The following is a 19,224-nucleotide window of genomic DNA, read 5'->3' on the forward strand; positions in this document are numbered from 1 at the left end:
AAGTGGCAACAGTATGAGCAGCTGGGGAGCTGGGGCACCAGAGATGATGGAGAAGAGGGCCTGTCAGCTCCTCTGTTCAAGGGCAGAGACACAAACCAAACTGCAGAGTTGCACATGGCGACAGACAGTACCCTCTCTCTTTCATTGCTGATGGACAGAAGTGTGAGGCATAGGTCTTAATCTTAATCTAACTCTTTGGGAACAGACTGAACCTGGTTGTGCAGCAAAAAAGTTTGGGGGCACCTGTCAGCCTCTGTCACGGGGCGCCAGTTAGGGTGTTCAGATTCAGCAGTGAACAGACGCACAAATACCTGCCCACACGGAGCTCATATTTTCTAGCAGCATTTAAAAAATGTGTGGTTGACAGGGCCCTATTTAAGATCTTGCAAAATATTATACTTGGTTGAGTTAGGACATATAGGTTGAGGTGTGCTCTTCCCCTGGGAAGCCCCCACACACCCTGTGTGTACCCCGTGGTGTTCCACATGGTTGGGTCTTCTTCCAGCCACCCACAGGACTCCCTACCCACCACCCAAAAGATAATTTTGCTCGGATGTGCCTCTCCTTCCATATTTCTCTGTGTCCCACACCTGGGTTCCAGTAGCTTGTTGCAGAGGCTGACATTTTTAGAAGTTATGCTCTCAGCCTTGTCCTGACTATGTGCTGGGCTTTGTAGACTTTCTTGAGATTGTTTGGTGGAGAAAATGATTGAATTTTCTAAATCATTAGCACAGATTCTTCTCCTGTTACCTTTCACCAGGTCATTCTAGGGCTCTGGGATGACTATTTCACAGAAATACATTGCTGTTAGATTCTTCTCAATTGGGCTTAGTTTTTCTTTTTAATATTTTTATTTATTTATTTATTTGCTGCATCAGGTTTTAGTTGTGTCATGCAGGATCTTATGTTGCAGCACATAGACACTCTAGTTGTGGCACAAGGGGTTAGCAGTTTCACTCAGGCTTAGTCACTCTGAGGCATGTGGGATCTTAGTTCCCTGACTAGGGACCAAACCTGCGCCCCCTACATTGCAAAGCAGATTCTTAACCACTGGATCACCAGGGAAGTCCCAAGGCTTGCTTTAAAGATGAGGCGGGGGAAAAAAGTGAGCATAAAAGAGATGAAGAATGAGGCAACACCAAACTGACTGATTAGAACTGTTACCTTCATGCTTTTTCCAGATTCAGAAGCATTGCGAAGTCTTACTTCAGAAGAGCAGATGGTGTCTTGCTGCTGTATGATGTTACGTGTGAGCAAAGCTTTCTTAATGTACGAGAATGGGTAGATATGATTGAGGTAAGAAATCAAAACAGACAACAGAAAAATGACACGGGAGTGTTATAGGCTGGATCTCAGGAAATGCTGTTTCTCTTCTTTGTAAAAATGAACACAGAAACCATTGATCCAGGCTCTCAGAAAGAACTGGATATGGGAGGCAGGGTTCCTAATAGTACTTAGCAGCACTGATCTCCTCCTTAGTAGCAGGCCAGTTCCCACAGAACCAAGGACACTAATAACGTGAGCTTCTGAGTGGTGGTGGGAGAGGGGGAAGCTCTGGATTTTAATATGATCAGAACCCGATTGGCAGCAAGTGAAAATCCAGACAACCCAAGGAAAAGCAGTTCTCACAAACAAGAGGGTGAGGGAGCTGGGTGTGCAGTGTGACTGGAGGTGTAACAGGGGCTTCCACATGTGCTAGAAGTGTAGGTGAAATACCATCACCACCCGGCACCACCCGGTCCAAATTCTGTAGGAACCGTGTTCTCAGCCTTATTCTGAGAGATTTGGGTCTTTACATACCCAAGTACTACTAACATACGAACTGGTATTTTAAACATGTGTGGTTACTATCTATGCTTTCTTTTGCTCAAATGAGATGGTGTCTTTCATCTGAGGAGCTTTCATATCCTTTGTTTCATGGTCAATAATTTTTTAAAGTAGGAAACTATTTTGACCATAGTTAATGTGCTACCAACATTATTAATGACCATAAAACTACAGTTCAAGCCATGATTCAGCATAGTCTCTTGGTGAAAAAAAAAATAAAACTAGTGGCTGATACAATTTTTCAAGTATGTCTATGATCTATAATTTTTAACAGGCATTAAGTGCAGTGGTGGCTGAACAGAGAACTGCTGCCTGATCTCAAGTCAGCCTCTAGATTCTTCAGTTGGGCCTGTTTCATACCCTGTAAATACCAAAATGTTCTCTTTCTAACTAAAGATGTAAGAAATGACTGACTGAAAAATGGCAATAAGACTCAATGATTGGAGAAGGAAATGGCAACCCACTCCAGTACTCTTGCCTGGAAAATCCCATGGATGGAGGAGCATGATAGGCTACAGTTCATGGGGTCCCAAAGAGTCAGACACGACTGAGGGACTTCACTTCACTTCAAAGGAAAAACCATCCCTCCAGTGGGATTTAGGGAGGTGTGGAATAGAAGCAAATACAACCAAAAGAAATTCCTTTAGGAACCCAAGACTTTCAGAGATCCCAACTGTTAATTAAAAAAAAAAAAGACTCAATGATAAATATGCATTTTGCCCAACTGAAAAATCCTGACTTAAAATTATATATACATCAAAAGTATGTTGACATTTATGTAGTATTTTTATTTCACAAAATTTTCTACATGTTATATTCACCTCTGTAACATATCTGAGAAAGGAAGTAAATGTAACGTTGTTCTCACTTTTTATGAGAAACCTGAGGCATAGAAAGTTCATGACACTGGCTTTTAGTCATTTAGAGGTTGGAGTGGAAGGGAGAATTAGACCTCCTGATTCAACACTGGTTGTTCTTTTGATGAAGCTCCAGAATGAGCAGCAGGTTAAGAAAAACTTCTCCAATATCAAGAAAGGATCTCCAGGGTAGTTAGTGCATAGAGAGGCATCTACTCAAGGGAACAGATGAAGCTCTGGGGCGACCAATGAGAGAAGAATGGATGATCCCAACTAACTCATACACACAGATATTTAAGATCTATAGCAAAACTGTTTGTATTGTTGAAACTTTTGGACTTGATCTCCCTTTTAAGACTTTGGATTATACTCGAGACACAAAAGGCAGGGTCAGCCATAGGGTTGAAAAAGCCCTATGTGACTAGTTATGGCCTATGCCAGGGGCCCTGCTGCCATAATTTGCTAGATAAGTAAGCACCTACTTGCAGTAAGTGATTCATTTAGCTATTGGTGTTACCTTTCATAGGGTCGGAAAAGGGAGAAAAGTGTATTCAAGATGAAATATTGAATTTGTTACTGGAGAAAAAATGAGATGCCACTTGGCATTTGACTTTGACTTATCTCAGTGAGTCTTCACCATGGCTCACCTTTTCTCATTTGGGGAAATTCTGTTGGGACAGTATATATGGCCACTATAATATGGGTCAAAACTAACTATCTGAGATAGTTCAGATGCGTGAAAGGATTGGGAAGCAGTAGAGTGTCAGTGGTGAATGGACCCTCTGAATTAATAATTAATATACTTCAATTGAAAACCACTGGGTTAGAAAATCTTAAAATTATGGCTGTTTACCTGTCATGAGTAATTTGTTGATTAAATATTTGGGTAAAAGCTGAATGGAGACACTTGAGACATGAAATCTCTTTCTGACTTTTATACATTCAAAAATATTTTGGGCATCCCTGTTTTGTGCATGTATTGGCAGTATATCCATTAAAAAAAAAACGAAAGGCCCTACCCTTTGGAGCTTGTATTCTAGTTAGGGAGATGTAAAAGGCAACCAACATAAATAAATAAAATGAATGATAGGAAGTGCTAGATGTAGAAACAAAACAAGGCCAGGATAAACGGCCTTATGGTGGGGCCGAGTGCTGCAGGTAGTGCAGTCAGGCTGGTCAGACCAGGAGGTCATATTTGAGTCAAGACTTGAAGGAGGTGCCATTACTTACCCATGTGGCTTTCAGAAGTCTTGGGTGGCTTAAGTGAATATTTGATTAGTGGCTTCCATGTGATCCTGAGCAGTTCCCCACAGAATGCATTTACTTAACACATTAATGGGTGGGGTGTCTAGTCTGGGGGAGGGCTTTTCATTTCCTTCTCCTCTTTGCTTTTACTTCACTCTGATGTATTCCATTGGAGGAAAGTGGTCAGAAGAGAAAGGAAGTATAATTTTAGTTTCAAGGCTCATTTTTGATGCTACGTCAGGTGTGGCACCAAAGTGGGTGAGCACCCGGCTGTGTGTTTAGGCACCGCAAACAGCCATCTCCCCATGCGTCAGTCACCACTGCTGCTTCGCTTGTTTAGGAGCCAAAAGGCTGATTTTCTAGTCACATAGTCTTCTGTTCTCGTCATAGCCTGCTGAGGGGGGCTTACTGACCCCTTCATTTCACAGACAGGGAAATGGAGTCAGAAGCAGGAAGAGACTTGCTGGATTTCATGCAGTCACAGCCGGTGAGCAGCCAGGTGGTGGGAGGGGTGGAGTCTCAAACTTACTTCTGCCTCTCACATCTTCCACTCAGCCAGCCAGCTCCTCTGTGAAGGCCGCGACAGTGTGCACATGCTGATTGGGGAGCATTTCTCAGGGAGTTCCTGAGAAACTGGTACTTTGAATGATTGCTCATCGACCCCTCACAGGAAATATGTTGATCTTTAGGGCCTTTGCATTTTGCTTTTGTCGTAAGCCAGATAGCAGTGAGTGTGGAACTTTCAGACTTCTTTTTCGTCCCCTCATAGCTGAGGGAATATTTATGTGTTTTGTACCTGGGATAATGAAGCCGGCTTGTTATCACCTCTGTTTGGAGTGAAAATTATAGCAAATTATGTGAGCACTACAGCTAAATGTAGCTCTAGGTCATGCGTCTTGAGTTTGTATCAGTTTCTGTAGTGGCAAGGATGATGGAGTCAGTTTGGACCTCGGCCCTCACCCTTACAACATCTTATTTAACCTCTCTGAATTTCAGTGTTCTGGTCTGGAAATGGGGAAAAGTTTGTCTCCTTTTAGTGATATTTTGAAGTTTAAAGATACTGTCTGTACACCATGTGGCATACAAGGGGCATTCAGAAATGGTAGCTGTTGTTGTCATCATCCTCATAACTTGTCCAATGTTTCATGTATGCACCATTTTCTCTTTTCTTCATGGTAGGATGCAGCCCATGAGAGCATTCCCATCATGTTGGTAGGAAACAAGGCTGATCTTCGTGATGCTGCTGAAGCAGAGGGACAAAAATGTGTCCCAGGGTACTTGGGAGAAAAACTGGCCATGGTAAGAGTAAGAGTGGGTCCAAACTGGAAGGGGTCTTTCACTTTTCTCTACGTGTGCTGAAAAGGGTGTTTGACAAACCTCCACTCTTTGATGGGTCTTCTGTCCTCACACGGACAGAATTCCCAGTGCCCCCTATCCACCCCATGAATGTAAATAATTAACGACAAGAATTAAATCCCTTGTGGGGGTAAAACAATCATGTGATCATTTTCCCCACTGAGTACAAAGAAGAGGCAAAATTCTCCTGTCTTCTTCCTCACTCTTCCCCAGTTCCTGGAATCCTCCTCTAGTCCTGGGATCCAGGTAAAGGAAGAAGAATGGGTGTCCTGTTTTGAAAAGTTGACTTTGGTTCCAGAGGGTGACTATGCCAAGGGGCAGCAGATGATGCAGTATGTCACCGGGTGACAGGGTGAAGAGAACTGGTAGACATGTTCTTTTTTCTAAGATTTGTACTCAATTGGAATAGTATAAAATTATTCTTGGTTATGCATTTGTATAAGGAATGGCCCTCATTTCTGTTCAGATTACTGTTGTGGGGCAGTGCTTATTCTTTCATCACTGTCATTGTGTCAGACTGCTTCGTGGCCCTCTTAAGACTTGTTTTACCCAAACAAGGAATCAGATGGCCCTTGGGTCAAATAAATTCTTAACCATAACAGTCTGATTTGACATAGCTATCATTGTTGTCTGTCATCATCAATAAAAGACTGCTTTATAACATAAACAAGTGAACTTTAAAAAGAAGTTTCAATTTCCCTATTTTAAGTTGGAACTGTTTCTTATTTTAAATGTTATAACTGTGAGCCAAATATGATAAACATTAAAACTAGGCAATGAAATGTAGACAAGATCCATTCAACACATATTTAATTGTATTTACCATGTGAAAAGTACTTTATTGTGAGCTGAGCAAAGGGTAGAGAACAAAAGAGACCATCCTTGCCCTCACATAGTTTACTGTCTAGGGAAGACAGACATTAAACCTGTGCAATCCACTCATCCCCCTAGAGAGCCATGACTCCTGGCCGCATGCCAACTTTATTCCTTCTCCACAATTTCTTATCTATTCCCCAAGGTTTGCTTACTTATTATGCATCTCATGTCTGCCACCCTCCTGCATCCTCAAAGGCCATCTCTATTTCACCTGATAACATCCTGACTATGAAATTCAGCAGCAGCACTGCCCATTTCTACTAGAAATAAGATTCATTTGGGGAATTATTCTAGCATTTCTGTGGATTGAGGGGGTCATGAGTAAACGTTTCACAGTAATCTTTCCCCATTGTTTGGTTGCTCCCTTTCTCCCTGCTCCAGAGTATCCATCACATCCTCTCCCAGTCCCACACAGGAACGAGGTAAACCACACCTGGCCGCACAGCACACACAGTCCTCCTTTCCTAAAGGAGTTGTTTCCAGCTTGTTAGACAAAGACACACTTCATCAATTACAATTGTGGCAAGTGCCGTGCTGGAAAAATACATGTCAAGAGGTTTTGTAATAGGAATTCCTAATGCTGACTTTTTCAGAGTTAGGAAACACTTAATCTTAACTTCAAGGAAGGATTACCTAAAAATCGAAAAGGTAGATAAAAGTCAGCCTGGTGAAGGGGGTTACTAAGGATATAGGATAACCTAGGTAGTGGTAACAACAGGTGCAAAGGTCCTGAAAGTGAAAGTCGCTCAGTTGTGTCCGACTCTTTGCGACCCCATGGACTGTACAGCCCATGGAATTCTCTAGGCCAGAATACTGGAGTGGGTAGCCTTCCCTTCTCCAGGGGATTTTCCCAACCCAGGTATCAAACCCAGGTGTCCCACATTGCAGTCAGATTCTTTACCCACTGAACCACAAGGGAAGCCCACAAAAGTCCTAAGGTGGGAGGAAATTTGCAGCATTGGAGAAACAGAGGGATGGCCAGGGTAACTTGAGTGTTGTGAGGGAGAGTGGCCACTGGTAGAACTGGGAGGTTGGCTGGGGCCCCATACAAGCATACCTAGGCCTTGTCAGCCAGGTTAGCGTTTCAATATTGCTTGTGAGGGATGGGAAACATCAGAAGGTCTGAAGCAGAAGAGTGATAACAATCAATGACTATATGTATAACCACTGGGAGGTTAAATAATAGAGGGCTAGAAAATGTCCATTGGTTTTAGCAACACAAAGGCTGCTGAATCTCAATAGAAAAGGATGATAGGGTGAAGAGGAGTGTGCTAGCTGCTGGCCTAAAGGAGACATACTTCTGATGAACATTTAATTCCTGTGTGGTTACCTTAAGCTATCATTTTTATCTCTCTCAAGTTATTTGATAGAGAACATTTGGTGGCATGTGTGACTCTTGGATGTAAGAACCTTAAACTATGAAATTTTGTATAGTGGGATGGGGTTTTTTTTGGGGGGGGTGCAAAATAAAAATTCTCTTATTGGGTGAAATATTATTCAGCCATTAAAAAGAATGAAATAATACCATTTGCAGCAACATGGATGGACCTAGAGAGCATCATACTGAGTGAAGTAAGTCAGACAGAGGAGAAAAATTGTATGATATCCCTTATATGTGGAATCTAAAAAGAAATTATACAAATGAACTTACTTAAAAAACAAAAACAGACACAAACTTTGAGAAGGAACTTATGGTTGCCAGGGGAAGGTTGGGGGAAAGGGATAGTTAGGGAGTTTGGGATGGACATGTACACACTGCTATATTTAAAATGGGTAACCAGCAAGAACCTACTGTATAGCACATGAAACTCTGCTCTGTGTTATGTGGCAGCCTGAATGAGACGGATTTGAGGGAGAGTGGATACATGTATATGTATGGCTGAGTTCCTTTGCTATTCAATTGAAACTATCACAACATTATTTGTTAACTGGATATACCCTAATAAAAAATAAAAAGTTTTTCTAAAAAATTATTTTGACTAGGAACTGTTACTGGAATAACTAGGCTCAAACGTGTTTTTTTTTAAAGTCTTGAAACTTTGAATCCAATTACTTAACTATTATTTTTAGCATACTCAACAGGGGAATATTTTTATTTTATTGATTTTAAAAGTGAACATTCCAGGAAACCTAATCAAAGCCTTCATTTAATTGTATATACATATATATATATGTTTTTTTACAGACCTATGGGGCATTATTTTGTGAAACAAGTGCCAAAGATGGTTCAAATATAGTGGAAGCTGTTCTCCATCTTGCTCGGTAAAGTTTTGCCTTATATTTGGAAAACTGAATGTAGGATTGAATTTTCACTTAGCTGCTGTATGTGTCAAATATATTGACCATAAAGTGAGTCTATATTGGGGAACACTGTCCTGTCTTTCAGTAGTGGTTGGAGAAACAGTTTCTGAAAAACTGGTAATGCCGCTTGTTCCCTGTGAATGTTGGGAAAATACCTCTACTGCCAAACAGAAGCAGGTGCATCTGAGGTGTCACTGACATTTCTGCAAAATGTCACCACAAAGCTAACAGCTGACGTGTATGAATCATTTCCAGGAACCAGATTTTAAACACAAGAGACCATTATGAATATAACTATCTATTATGACATTTTCCAAGGTAAAGGAAAAAAATTTCACAAAGCAAATTGTATATCATGCCAGTTGGAAGCACTTTGTTTACATTATTACCCATGTAATTTTAGAGCTTATACAATGGTGTTAATAATAAATAACATCTTGGGATGTGGATTAGAATGAAAACTGCATCATTGAGGAACTTGGATTTAACTGTATTTCAATCTTTGCAGTATTCTTAGGAAATAACAATGTTTTCTGTTAGACTTATTTCTTCTGCTAGTTTTCTGCCACAAGTGTAAAGATGATTCTTTACTGGTCTAATAGTTTAAATACTTTAAAAAAAAAAAAAAGAAAGAAAGAAAGAAAAATATAGAAACGAGCGTTATTAAAATCCAGCCAATGAACTTTAATTGCTGACAAAGCAAAACCACTTTAGGCACGTAGTTCTTTTTCTGATCATTTGTGAGATTCTGGTTTTATAAGAATCTTAACTTTAGTAGAATAAAGGGCTCAGCACCACCTTCACCTCAGGTAGGAGGTGCTACATTGCTGCCCCAGCTGAGCAGGAAAGGAAGCTGCAGCTAAGGCGCTCTGCGTGGCTGAGGGCTTCTGCCCAGCATGCTGGAGGAGAGTAGTGTCAGGAGGCTCAAAGTCCAATCTTAAATCTGCCCCAAATAGCTGTGGAGTCTTGACTAAATTCGGCATTTCTAATCTGTAAAATGAGGGAAGGGGTTAAAGAAAATGATCCGTAAGGCTTTCTAGTCCTGACAGCCTGTGATTCCATAGATAAGTGTGTTGAGTCAGCCTAGCAACCACCCTGTTTACATGTAGCTTTACTTAAAACAGCTATGTGCAGATGCATTTTGATAACAAGTTCACTTCTTGTGAATCACTCATCAAAGAGCTTTTTAAATTGTTGTTGAGACCTCTAGGTTAGTTACATTAACAATATGTTAAATAGGAACATTATAAATAAAGCAGATTTGTAGAGCCTTTAATTTGCTTTATACCATGTCATCTGACGGTTTGTCAAAGTACCAAGTCTTAAATGAAAATGGTTTCATTTCCACCAGTAAGATTACTTTAAAAAGTTTTACAGCCTTCAAAATGTTGCGTATAATGCAAAACATTAAATTCTTGACTTGATCTCATAAGATAGTTCCCCATGTCATGTCTTAAAACCTGAACTAGAAAAGTTTATGGATTTGCACTGTCTGAAACAGTGTTTGTTTTTAAAGGGAGGTCATAAGTGTTCGGTTAACAACCTGAATTCCTTTGCCTTTTCTTGAAAAACCTCTCAATCCCAGGAAAAGTCGTTCCTAGAAATTCCGTTTCCCTGTAGGGCTGACAGGACGTTCATTCCAACTACTGTCCATCAGTAGTTGGAAGTCAGTCTGCCACCACTAGAGCCACAGGCTTTAAACATTTTGCAATAGATTCAAGTACAACAGGCATCAAATTGTTCAATGGCCTGAAATTTGAGAAAAACATAAAAAGCTCAGGCTGATAATATCAGTTCAGCACTGTTGCTGAGCCCACTGGGTGTAAATCTGCCCATAAGACTGATTCATTTAAAATGCAGTTAAGCATATGGCAGTTTGGAGTGAGGTAATTTAGTTTTCCCAGCCTTAAACCTGTTTTAGATGTTTGAAATTGTATTTTCCTGATTCCCTTAAAGTGGGAGTGCCTGCATTTTGAGTAGATTTAAGGAAACTGAAGGCCAAGTGAAAAATACAGCCTGTTTTTCTCCCTTAATATTTGCTTTCATGGTTCAATAATATCTGCATTATTATGAGTGCTCAGCATGAAGGCCTTGTAGAGATATCAGGGTATGTAAGATAAGCTGTGCGATTTAAAATTAGAGAAAAAGAAGAAAAATATGACCAGGTAGCTATATGATACATAGCTGATAGGGGCCTGTTGGACCTCCCAGAAGAGAGAGATGTGAGTTGTCTTGTGAAGATGTTGTGTTTACTGTACCCATTGTACAGATAAGAAAACTGAGAATTAGAATGCTTTATCAGCTTGCTCAAAGTGACACAGATACTAAGTGGCAAAATTAGGCCTTTGCACTACTCTGAATCTCTGATTTGCCTTTTAAATGCTGGCAATGTGAGGATTCTACTCTGCACTGTCTTGCTCTTACTTTCTCTGCCTAATGTCTTCCATCCCCATGGTTCCTAAAACTGTGTCTAGAAGGTGACTTCCAATTTTTATATTTTTAACTCCCATCTTTTTAAAAATTCCATGTTCCCACCCACCAACAAATGGAAATTCCATAGGTCTGACTGACCCAACATAGCTAAATCCTAATGCGTTTTCTTGGGTATTCATTGGAAGGACTGATGATGAAGCTGAAACTCCAGTACTTTGGCCGCCTCATGCGAACAGTTGACTTATTGGAGAAGACCCTGATGCTGGGAGGGACTGGGGGCAAGAGGAGAAGGGGATGGCAGAGGATAAGATGGCTGGATGGCATCACCAACTTGCTGGACATGGGTCTAAGTAAACTCCGGGAGTTGGTGATGGACAGGGAGGCCTGGAGTGCTGCGATTCATGGGGTCACAAAGAGTTGGACATGACCGAGCGACTGAACTGAACTGAATGTGTTTTCTATAAAATTATTCTTCACTTTATACTCCCCTTTTCAGGAAGCTATTAACAGCATAATAAAAAAAAAAAATAGTAACCTAGAGTCAGTCTTGACTCCTTCCTCTTTCTTCATCATCTGTCTCTAGGGGGTTCTGGGGCCCTAATGATTCAGTGACCTCTCTGCACTTTTTCTTCAATCTGTCCATATTCTTTCTCTAATCAGGGTGATCTTTGTAAATAAAAATCCAGTTAATACTCTCCTGCTTGCACCCGACTGACCTACTACAAAGAACCCAGTCTCTTTTAGCAAGTGGCTATTTCTGCTTTATTGTCTATACCAAAGCCTTCGATTGTGTGGATCACAATAAACTGTGGAAAATTCTGAAAGAGATGGGAATACCAGACCACCTGACCTGCCTCTTGAGAAACCTATATGCAGGTCAGGAAGCACCAGTTAGAACTGGACATGGAACAACAGACTGGTTCCAAATAGGAAAAGGAGTACGTCAAGGCTGTATATTGTCACCCTGCTTATTTAACTTATATGCAGAGTACATCATGAGAAACGCTGGGCTGGAAGGAGCACAAGATGGAATTAAGATTGCCAGGAGAAATATCAATAACCTCAGATATGCAGATGACACCACCCTTATGGCAGAGAGTGAAGAGGAACTAAAAAGCCTCTTGATGAAAGTGAAAGAGGAGAATGAAAAAGTTGGCTTAAAGCTTAACATTCAGAAAACTAAGATCATGGCATCTGGGCCCATCACCTCATGGGCAATAGATGGGGAAACAGTGGAAGCAGTGTCAGACTTCATTTTTTTGGGCTCCAAAATCACTGCAGATGGTGACTGCAGCCATGAAATTAAAAGACGCTTACTCCCTGGAAGGAAAGTTATGACCAACCTAGATAGCATATTGAAAAGCAGAGACATTACTTTGCCAGCAAAAGTCCATCTGGTCAAGGCTATGGTTTTTCCAGTGGTCATATATGGATGTGAGAGTTGGACTATAAAGAAAGCTGAGCACCAAAGAATTGATGCTTTTGAACTGTGGTGTTGGAAAAGACTCTTGAGAGTTCCTTGGACTGCAAGGAGATCCAACCAGTCCATCCTAAAGGAGATCAGTCCTGGGTGTTCATTGGAAGGACTGATGCTGAAGCTGAAACTCCAGTACTTTGGCCACCTCATGTGAAGAGTTGACTCATTGGAAAAGACCCTGATGTTGGGAGGGATTGGGGGCAGGAGGAGAAGGGGACGACAGAGGATGAGATGGCTGGATGGCATCACCGACTCGATAGGCATGAGTTTGAGTAGACTTCAGGAGCTGGTGATGGACAGGGAAGCCTGGCGTGCTGCAATTCATGGGGTTGCAAACAGTAGGACACGACTGAGTGACTGAACTGAACTGAACAGTCCCCCAGAGCCAGATCTCACCTACCTTTCTGTTTGCATCTCTTCTTGATTCCCAAATGAATGATAATCTCTAGACACAGCAAACTTTTCCTCCAGTCATGTCCAGGTTCTTTTATTCCTCTTTGTCTCTATGCAAGCTGTTCCCTGAACCTGGAACCTCCCTTCCTCTTTAAATGAATTCCTATCCTGCCAGTAGGTCGGCTCCACTGTGCTTGTGTGTTAGCAGCTTTCAGGACCTAGTAACAATTTATTTAGAAGATATTTGGCTCTCTCTTTAGAGCTCACTAGTTGAGGATCCCAGAGCCTGGCATAAGTTGGACACTTGTTGAATGACCCAGTGGTCAAGATTTTGCATTTGGAAGCTGTATTAGTTTTCTCTTGTCACTGTAACAAATTCCTACTAACCTAGTGGTTTAAGCAATACAAATATAGTTCAGGAGGTCATAAGTCTGAACCAGGTCTTATAGGGTGTTATGGGTTAAACTGTGCATCCTCCTTCTTTTCCTGAGTCTTTGTTTCCTCATCTGTGAAGACTGTGATGCTCACCTGTCACATGACAGTGTGTATGTTGTGTGTAATAAGGACTATGTGAAAACATGTAGTATAGCATTAACTGGTCTTCAGCAAGAACTAGTTTCCATTTTCTTTCCTACTCGTGGTGCAGTGGTTTTCAAAGGTTAGCACATCAGCTCCTTCTGGGGCTGTGCTGACCAGTTTAGTGGCCACTATCCACTGGAAGTGTGGTTATCCAAGCTGAGATGTGCTAGGTGTATTAAATAAATACTGGGTTTTGAAGTCAGTATAAAAATTGTAAAATACCTCATGAATATTTTTATTGGTAACATGCTGAAGTGATAGTACTGTTGTAATACCAAGCTGATTAAAATATATTAATGAAATTAATTTCACCTATTTCTCTTTACACTTTTTACTGTGACTGCTAAAAATGTTTTAATTACATATATGAATCACATTCTATTAAATAGCACTGCTCTGCTGGGAACATGCCAGTTCCCAGGATCTGGGAACAGAGCACACAAAATGTAGTCCCCCGGAACAATCCCAACTTTTATTTTCTGAAATTACCAGAGGAGACTGGATCTCACTGGAGGGGCCTTGACTGCGCTCCCTCGGGTGTTTCATGCATTTGCGGTCATGGACACGGACTGTGGCTGGGTCTGCTGTGTGTCGCCCAGGTGCTCCTTCCTGTGGCACCTCAGCCCCCGGGACCTCTCTGCTGTTCTCTATCCAGTGAGGAGCCCTCGGCCTCTTACATGGGAGCTCAAGATGATCAGGCCTTATTCATGCCTCGTGTGGAAGTGCCAGCACACCATTCCCTCGCCCTTCCATTGGTCTGAGCGGTCACAGCGCCGGTCCTGAGCGCAGGGGAGCAGCACAAGCTTCATTCACCACTAGTGGGGGAATGGCAGACCCTGACAGGGAAGGTGGAATTCTCTGGGCCATCTTGGGGACAAGCTGTCACACACTCCTCACCACGTGATATTTCCTTTCAGCTTGTCTAAGGTGGGACTTCTGAATGTGTGTATTTCACAAGCATCCCCAGGGGTAGGAGACTTCCTTAGGGGGCTTTCACAGGATCATGGAGATCTTTGGTGCGGTGTTGCCTCTGTTAACTCTAAAAGAAATTTAGGAAGAGACAAAAGGATTTTTTGGATTTTAACCATCTGCTGTTATCTCCATGATTAAGTATTATTACAAAATGGTTATAAAGCCATCATTGCTTTTGTTAAGCATTAGCTGCCGGTGGAAGCTAGGTTCCAGAGTCCTAAGGAATGAGCTGTATGTGTGGCAGACTACACCATGCATAACCACAGGAGAGAGCAACAGTAGTCTGTGTGCCTGTGAGTGTGTGCACATGTGTGTATGCACCTGGGTATGTGTTTCTGTGTACATGCATGAGTGTGCAGCCTACTGTTCAGAATGCAGATGGCTGGAGTTCACCTGCATGGTTGCAATCCAAGTTCTGCCACTTCTTCAGCTATGTGACCTAAGGGAAATTTCTTAACATTTTTTGCCTTCTTTTTCTCACATATAAAATGGGACACAATAAAATCATATAGCTGTGAGGATTAAATGTCAACACCTACAAAGCATTTAGCACCCTGTCTGGATAGCAGACAGCAAGTGCTTAGCAGTGTGCAGTTTTATTTCTACCGAGTTGTTTATGGTTCTATTTTATACCTCAGTAATCTCCTTCTCTGTCTGTATGTCTCTCTTTCTCTCTCCAGGGAAGTGAAAAAGAGAACTGATGAGGATGACAGCAAATCCATTACCAATCTGAGTGGCACTAGTTCCAAAAAGTCAACCCAGATGAAGAACTGTTGCAATGGTTAATTCCAAAACATCCTCGGCCCACAAAACCTCCACTCCCAGGGTACTGAATATACGTGACTTACTTGCTTCTTACGTGAAGTGGTACATCCTACAGACACTTGGTGGAGAGTTACAGTGTGGGGAATCTGAACTGTGCTCTCGGGTCCCTCCAGAACCTCGGCTCTTTTTTGCTGTTTCAATGAGTGATTTGGGCCCCCTGGTTACATATGCCTGTCTTAAATTTAGAAAGTCTTTTTATGCTCAGATCAAAGCTATAAAAGAAATTCACTGATATAATTAGATTCATGTGGTAGATAACCAATGACATTTACTTCCCATATTCAGTACTATTGGGCTGGCCACAAAGTTCGTTCAGGTTTTTCTCAACTTTACAGGAAACCCCAAACAAACTTTTTGGGCAAGTCAACAGAAAACTAGTAAAGAGGGGTTAGCATCCTACCTTTGCTGTAAACTAGCCTTCTGGTCTTGAACCTATCACCAACCCACATTAGATCCATTTCCTCATCTGTAAACAAGCAGCTTGGCCTTTCAGGCCTCGGCTCTGTCAGCTCTGTAGCTCTTTGAGGAGTGAGAAGGAGAGTGTGATGGCCCACGGTTTATAAGGACTCTGGTCGTTCATCTTTTTAAATATTTAAGTATCAGTTTTTCTCACTTCTTGTATAGAATAGAATTTAATTGTGTAGAATAGAATTTAATTGAGAAAAAAATGGCAAAGTTTTATGTTCCAGTGCAGATAGAAAAATCTATTGCTTTATATATACAGAAAACATTTGGGGGACAAAAATAGTTTGTATATTAAAGAGGGTGTTTTATAATCTCAGAATACTTACAAAGACCATGGTTTGAATTCACTGCTAAAAACTCTAATGAAAAGTATAAAGCCACATGTTACTGAAAATACAATGCCCAGGAAAGTTGTCCCACTTCACTTAAAAAAAAAAGAAAAAAAAGAACAGCAAGAGACTGCAGGTGCTGGTAAAAGGGAATAACGGAGAGTGACTACTAATGGGTATATAGTTTCCTTGGGGATGATGAGAATGTTCTGGAATTATATTGTGCTAATGTTGCACAACTTTGTGAATATACTAAAATCCACTAAATTGTATACTTTAAATGGTGAATCTTATGGTATGTGAACTATATATATGTATATATATAGTTTTTAAAATATGCTATTTATCATTTTGCCAAATGAAAATATGCAACTTCAAACCTCCCCATGGCTTAAGAGCATAATCTCTTTTCTATAACAGATACCCTAACACCTTGGCTGCCAGCATTCACATCCTTAAATAATGAACAGTGAAAGAAATGTTATGTGTCATTTTGAAAAATCATCTCTTTTGAAGAGGAATTGTGGTTAGGGTACAGGTGAGTCAGCCCTTTGAGGTGACTCGGGACTCATCCTCACCAACAGCCTCAGGGGTTGCTCTCCTAGAAGCTGTGCTGCCTCCCCGACTTCCCCACTGAAATGTCTCCAAGAGCCAAAGGAGTCAATACCTGACCCCAGGGTGGGTCAGCGAGGCATGGTCTTTGGTTTCAATTTTCAGTGGCCAGAACCAACTAAGTTACTCCCAACCAGAGACTTGAACTTAACGTGATTCATAGGTCCAGGCCCCAAGTAGCCTACTGAAAAAATAATAGCTCTTATTGTACTACGTAAGCTAAAAACATCCCTCTTATAGAATTAAAACAACTCTATTTACAATTTTTATGATCAGACCTTAAATTCTCCAAGGTTTTTTGTTGTTTTTTTTTTTTAATGACAATTGGGTAGTATGTTAACAAAGCTTATAAATAGCCACAACATCCATTTAGCTTTTCAAAGTGTGCCTTCTCTCTACTGGTGATATCTAATTGAGTTTTGTTCTTTTTCACTGGTTCTGTCTTCAACAACTCTACCATGGATTCCTGTTTCCTGGTTTTTGGTCTCAGAGGGGAAAAAAAAGTTTACATTTTTTACTAAAAAGAATACCTTGCTGGTGGGGAACTGTCAAACTGATCCAAGGAGGGATGGTTATTTTTGTGCCATGGTGCAATGAAAGTTTGACCACTGCTGTTTGCCTCGGTGGCATCTGTGGAGCCCCAGTTAGAACAGACCTAACAGACCTGTGTGTTGATATATGGTGTTCAAGTTTAGGAGTTTGATGCAGTTGCACAAAACTGTGTTAGTATACATGTTATTGTGTTGTCTTTATTTATTTTCCCCCAAAGTGTCTATATGTGTCTTATAATATGTATATAATAGTATATACCTTTGATACAGAAGTATTATCTTGCTCTTTGCTTCTGGACTATAGGGGCAGTAACCCAAACTGATTAGATTACATGGGTGCCTGTGATAAATGAAGCAAACATCTTTAACTATGTTAACGTGGATAAATATTTTTGTAACAAAATTCAAATTAGACTTACAGCTTTCAAATTAGACTTATAGCTCTGATTAGAGATCCTATTTAAAGAAAAGCTACTGATAGCTCTTTCACTGCCCTGCTAGGAAACTAAGTTTATTATCAACATTTGATTTTATGAAGCTGTTCCCAAATTTAGAGTTTATTTTTGGTAATAATAAAAACAGCTAGTGTTTTTAACTTGAACTTAATTTGCTACACTTTCTATTCATATTGTCTCAATTACTCCTTGGAGAGCTTTTAAAATCACAATTACACTATACTCTTTTTTATGTATCCTAACACTCTGGATATTATTTTAGTTTCAACATGAAAAGAACACTGGCTATAGAAACATTTTTCACTGTTAACTTTTAGCCTTGTGCATTTTCATAATTTATTTTTTTCCACTTGCTGTTTTATATGATATATGTGACATCTGATTATTTAATACTAAATGTGATCTGTATAAGGCCCAAACCACACAATTCTCTTGCTGAAGATAAAATTGAGCTTAAAGATAAAGATTTATTTTCATATTTGTACAGTGATTGGCTTCAGAGTCATGGTTTTCATGGGCTTTTATTGTATGTATGTGTAAGAAATTTCATACATATATATTAAGAAGACCTCTAAGTAATGAAATAATTATTTATGATTTTGATTTACATGGTTTACATTTTCATAATAGTGGCTGTATTTCATTTATACTGTTTCTCTTCAAACCATTAATAATTATCCCATAATGTGTAATTTATGGTAGTACAAATGTCTAAAAAATACATTATATTTTCTGCATCATAAATTCAGTTAAAAAAAAAACTCACTTGCTTTGGTCTTCTGGTGTTACCTCCAGCTTTGCTGCAGGCATTGCTGAAGTAGTTTTAGTTCTGGGATGTGCCTACATGAAATTGCGCCTCTAAAACCCTGGCCCGGGCAGCTAGCTGGGGAAGAAAAGGGTGGTGTGTGGTACTGTGGCACGTCTTGTCCTCTCGACCAGGGGGGTTACAAGTCGACCAGCTTTGGGTTGTGACATCCAGGAGTAGTGAGGCATTAGTAGAAAACCGGCAGGACGTACTCTGGCCATCCTCCTGACCTTGGGTTAGGCCCCTTCTCTGACACCCTCCGGCCCCACCCCCCCACCCACCCTGCCTAGCTAACTCCTGCTGTTCCTCTGCTTTAGCTTAAACGTCACTTCCTTCAGGAAGTCTCCCTGTGCATCCTGGTTTGGATGTGGCTGCCTGCTCTGCCTTGTTTAGTACCCTTTCTAACTGGTCAGCATCCTTACTGACTTCATACTTGTTTAACTAGACATATTCTTTGAGCTTTCTCCCTGTTGTTTGCTGCTGCCTCCCCTCTGCTGCACACAGTGCTTGAATGGGTGATCAAAGAAAACTGTTTAAATAAGGCAGGCTTTGCAGTTTCTGCAGACCCACATACACAGAGACATACACACACAACAGAATAAGAGGCAGTATATTTTAGTGGCCACAGGTCTGAGCTCTGTAGCCAGCCTGCTTGGGTTTGAACCTTGCCTCATGGACCTTCTAGTCAGTAACTATGAATAAGGAGCTTATTTAACCTTTGTGTACCCCAGTTTCTTCATCGGTAAAACAGAGATGATAACAGTACCTTTTTCATGGAGTGGTTATGAGGACTAAATAAGTCTATGTATGGAAAGTGCTGAGAATAGTGCCTGGCACTTTGATCAATTTAGTTCAGTCGCTCAGTC

General features: G+C 40.8%; 1 protein-coding gene across 2 annotated transcripts in view; it reads left to right on the forward strand.

Moving 5' to 3' along the window:
• RASEF (RAS and EF-hand domain containing) overlaps positions 1–18,325 on the forward strand; it is a 93,839-nt gene extending 75,514 nt beyond the window's left edge. The window contains exons 14-17 of one of the 2 annotated variants that reach the window (XM_043870520.1): positions 1,182–1,296; positions 5,109–5,228; positions 8,347–8,423; positions 14,997–18,325. In XM_043870520.1, coding sequence (XP_043726455.1) covers positions 1,182–1,296; positions 5,109–5,228; positions 8,347–8,423; positions 14,997–15,102 — 418 coding nt within the window. In that variant the 3' untranslated portion in view covers positions 15,103–18,325. The remainder of the gene's footprint in view (positions 1–1,181; positions 1,297–5,108; positions 5,229–8,346; positions 8,424–14,996) is intronic. The other variant, XM_043870521.1, reaches the window with a different exon arrangement.
• The last annotated feature ends 899 nt before the right edge of the window (positions 18,326–19,224 follow it).

Source organism: Cervus elaphus, chromosome 16 (assembly GCF_910594005.1).
Source record: "Cervus elaphus chromosome 16, mCerEla1.1, whole genome shotgun sequence".
NCBI classification, from domain to species: Eukaryota; Metazoa; Chordata; class Mammalia; order Artiodactyla; family Cervidae; genus Cervus; species Cervus elaphus.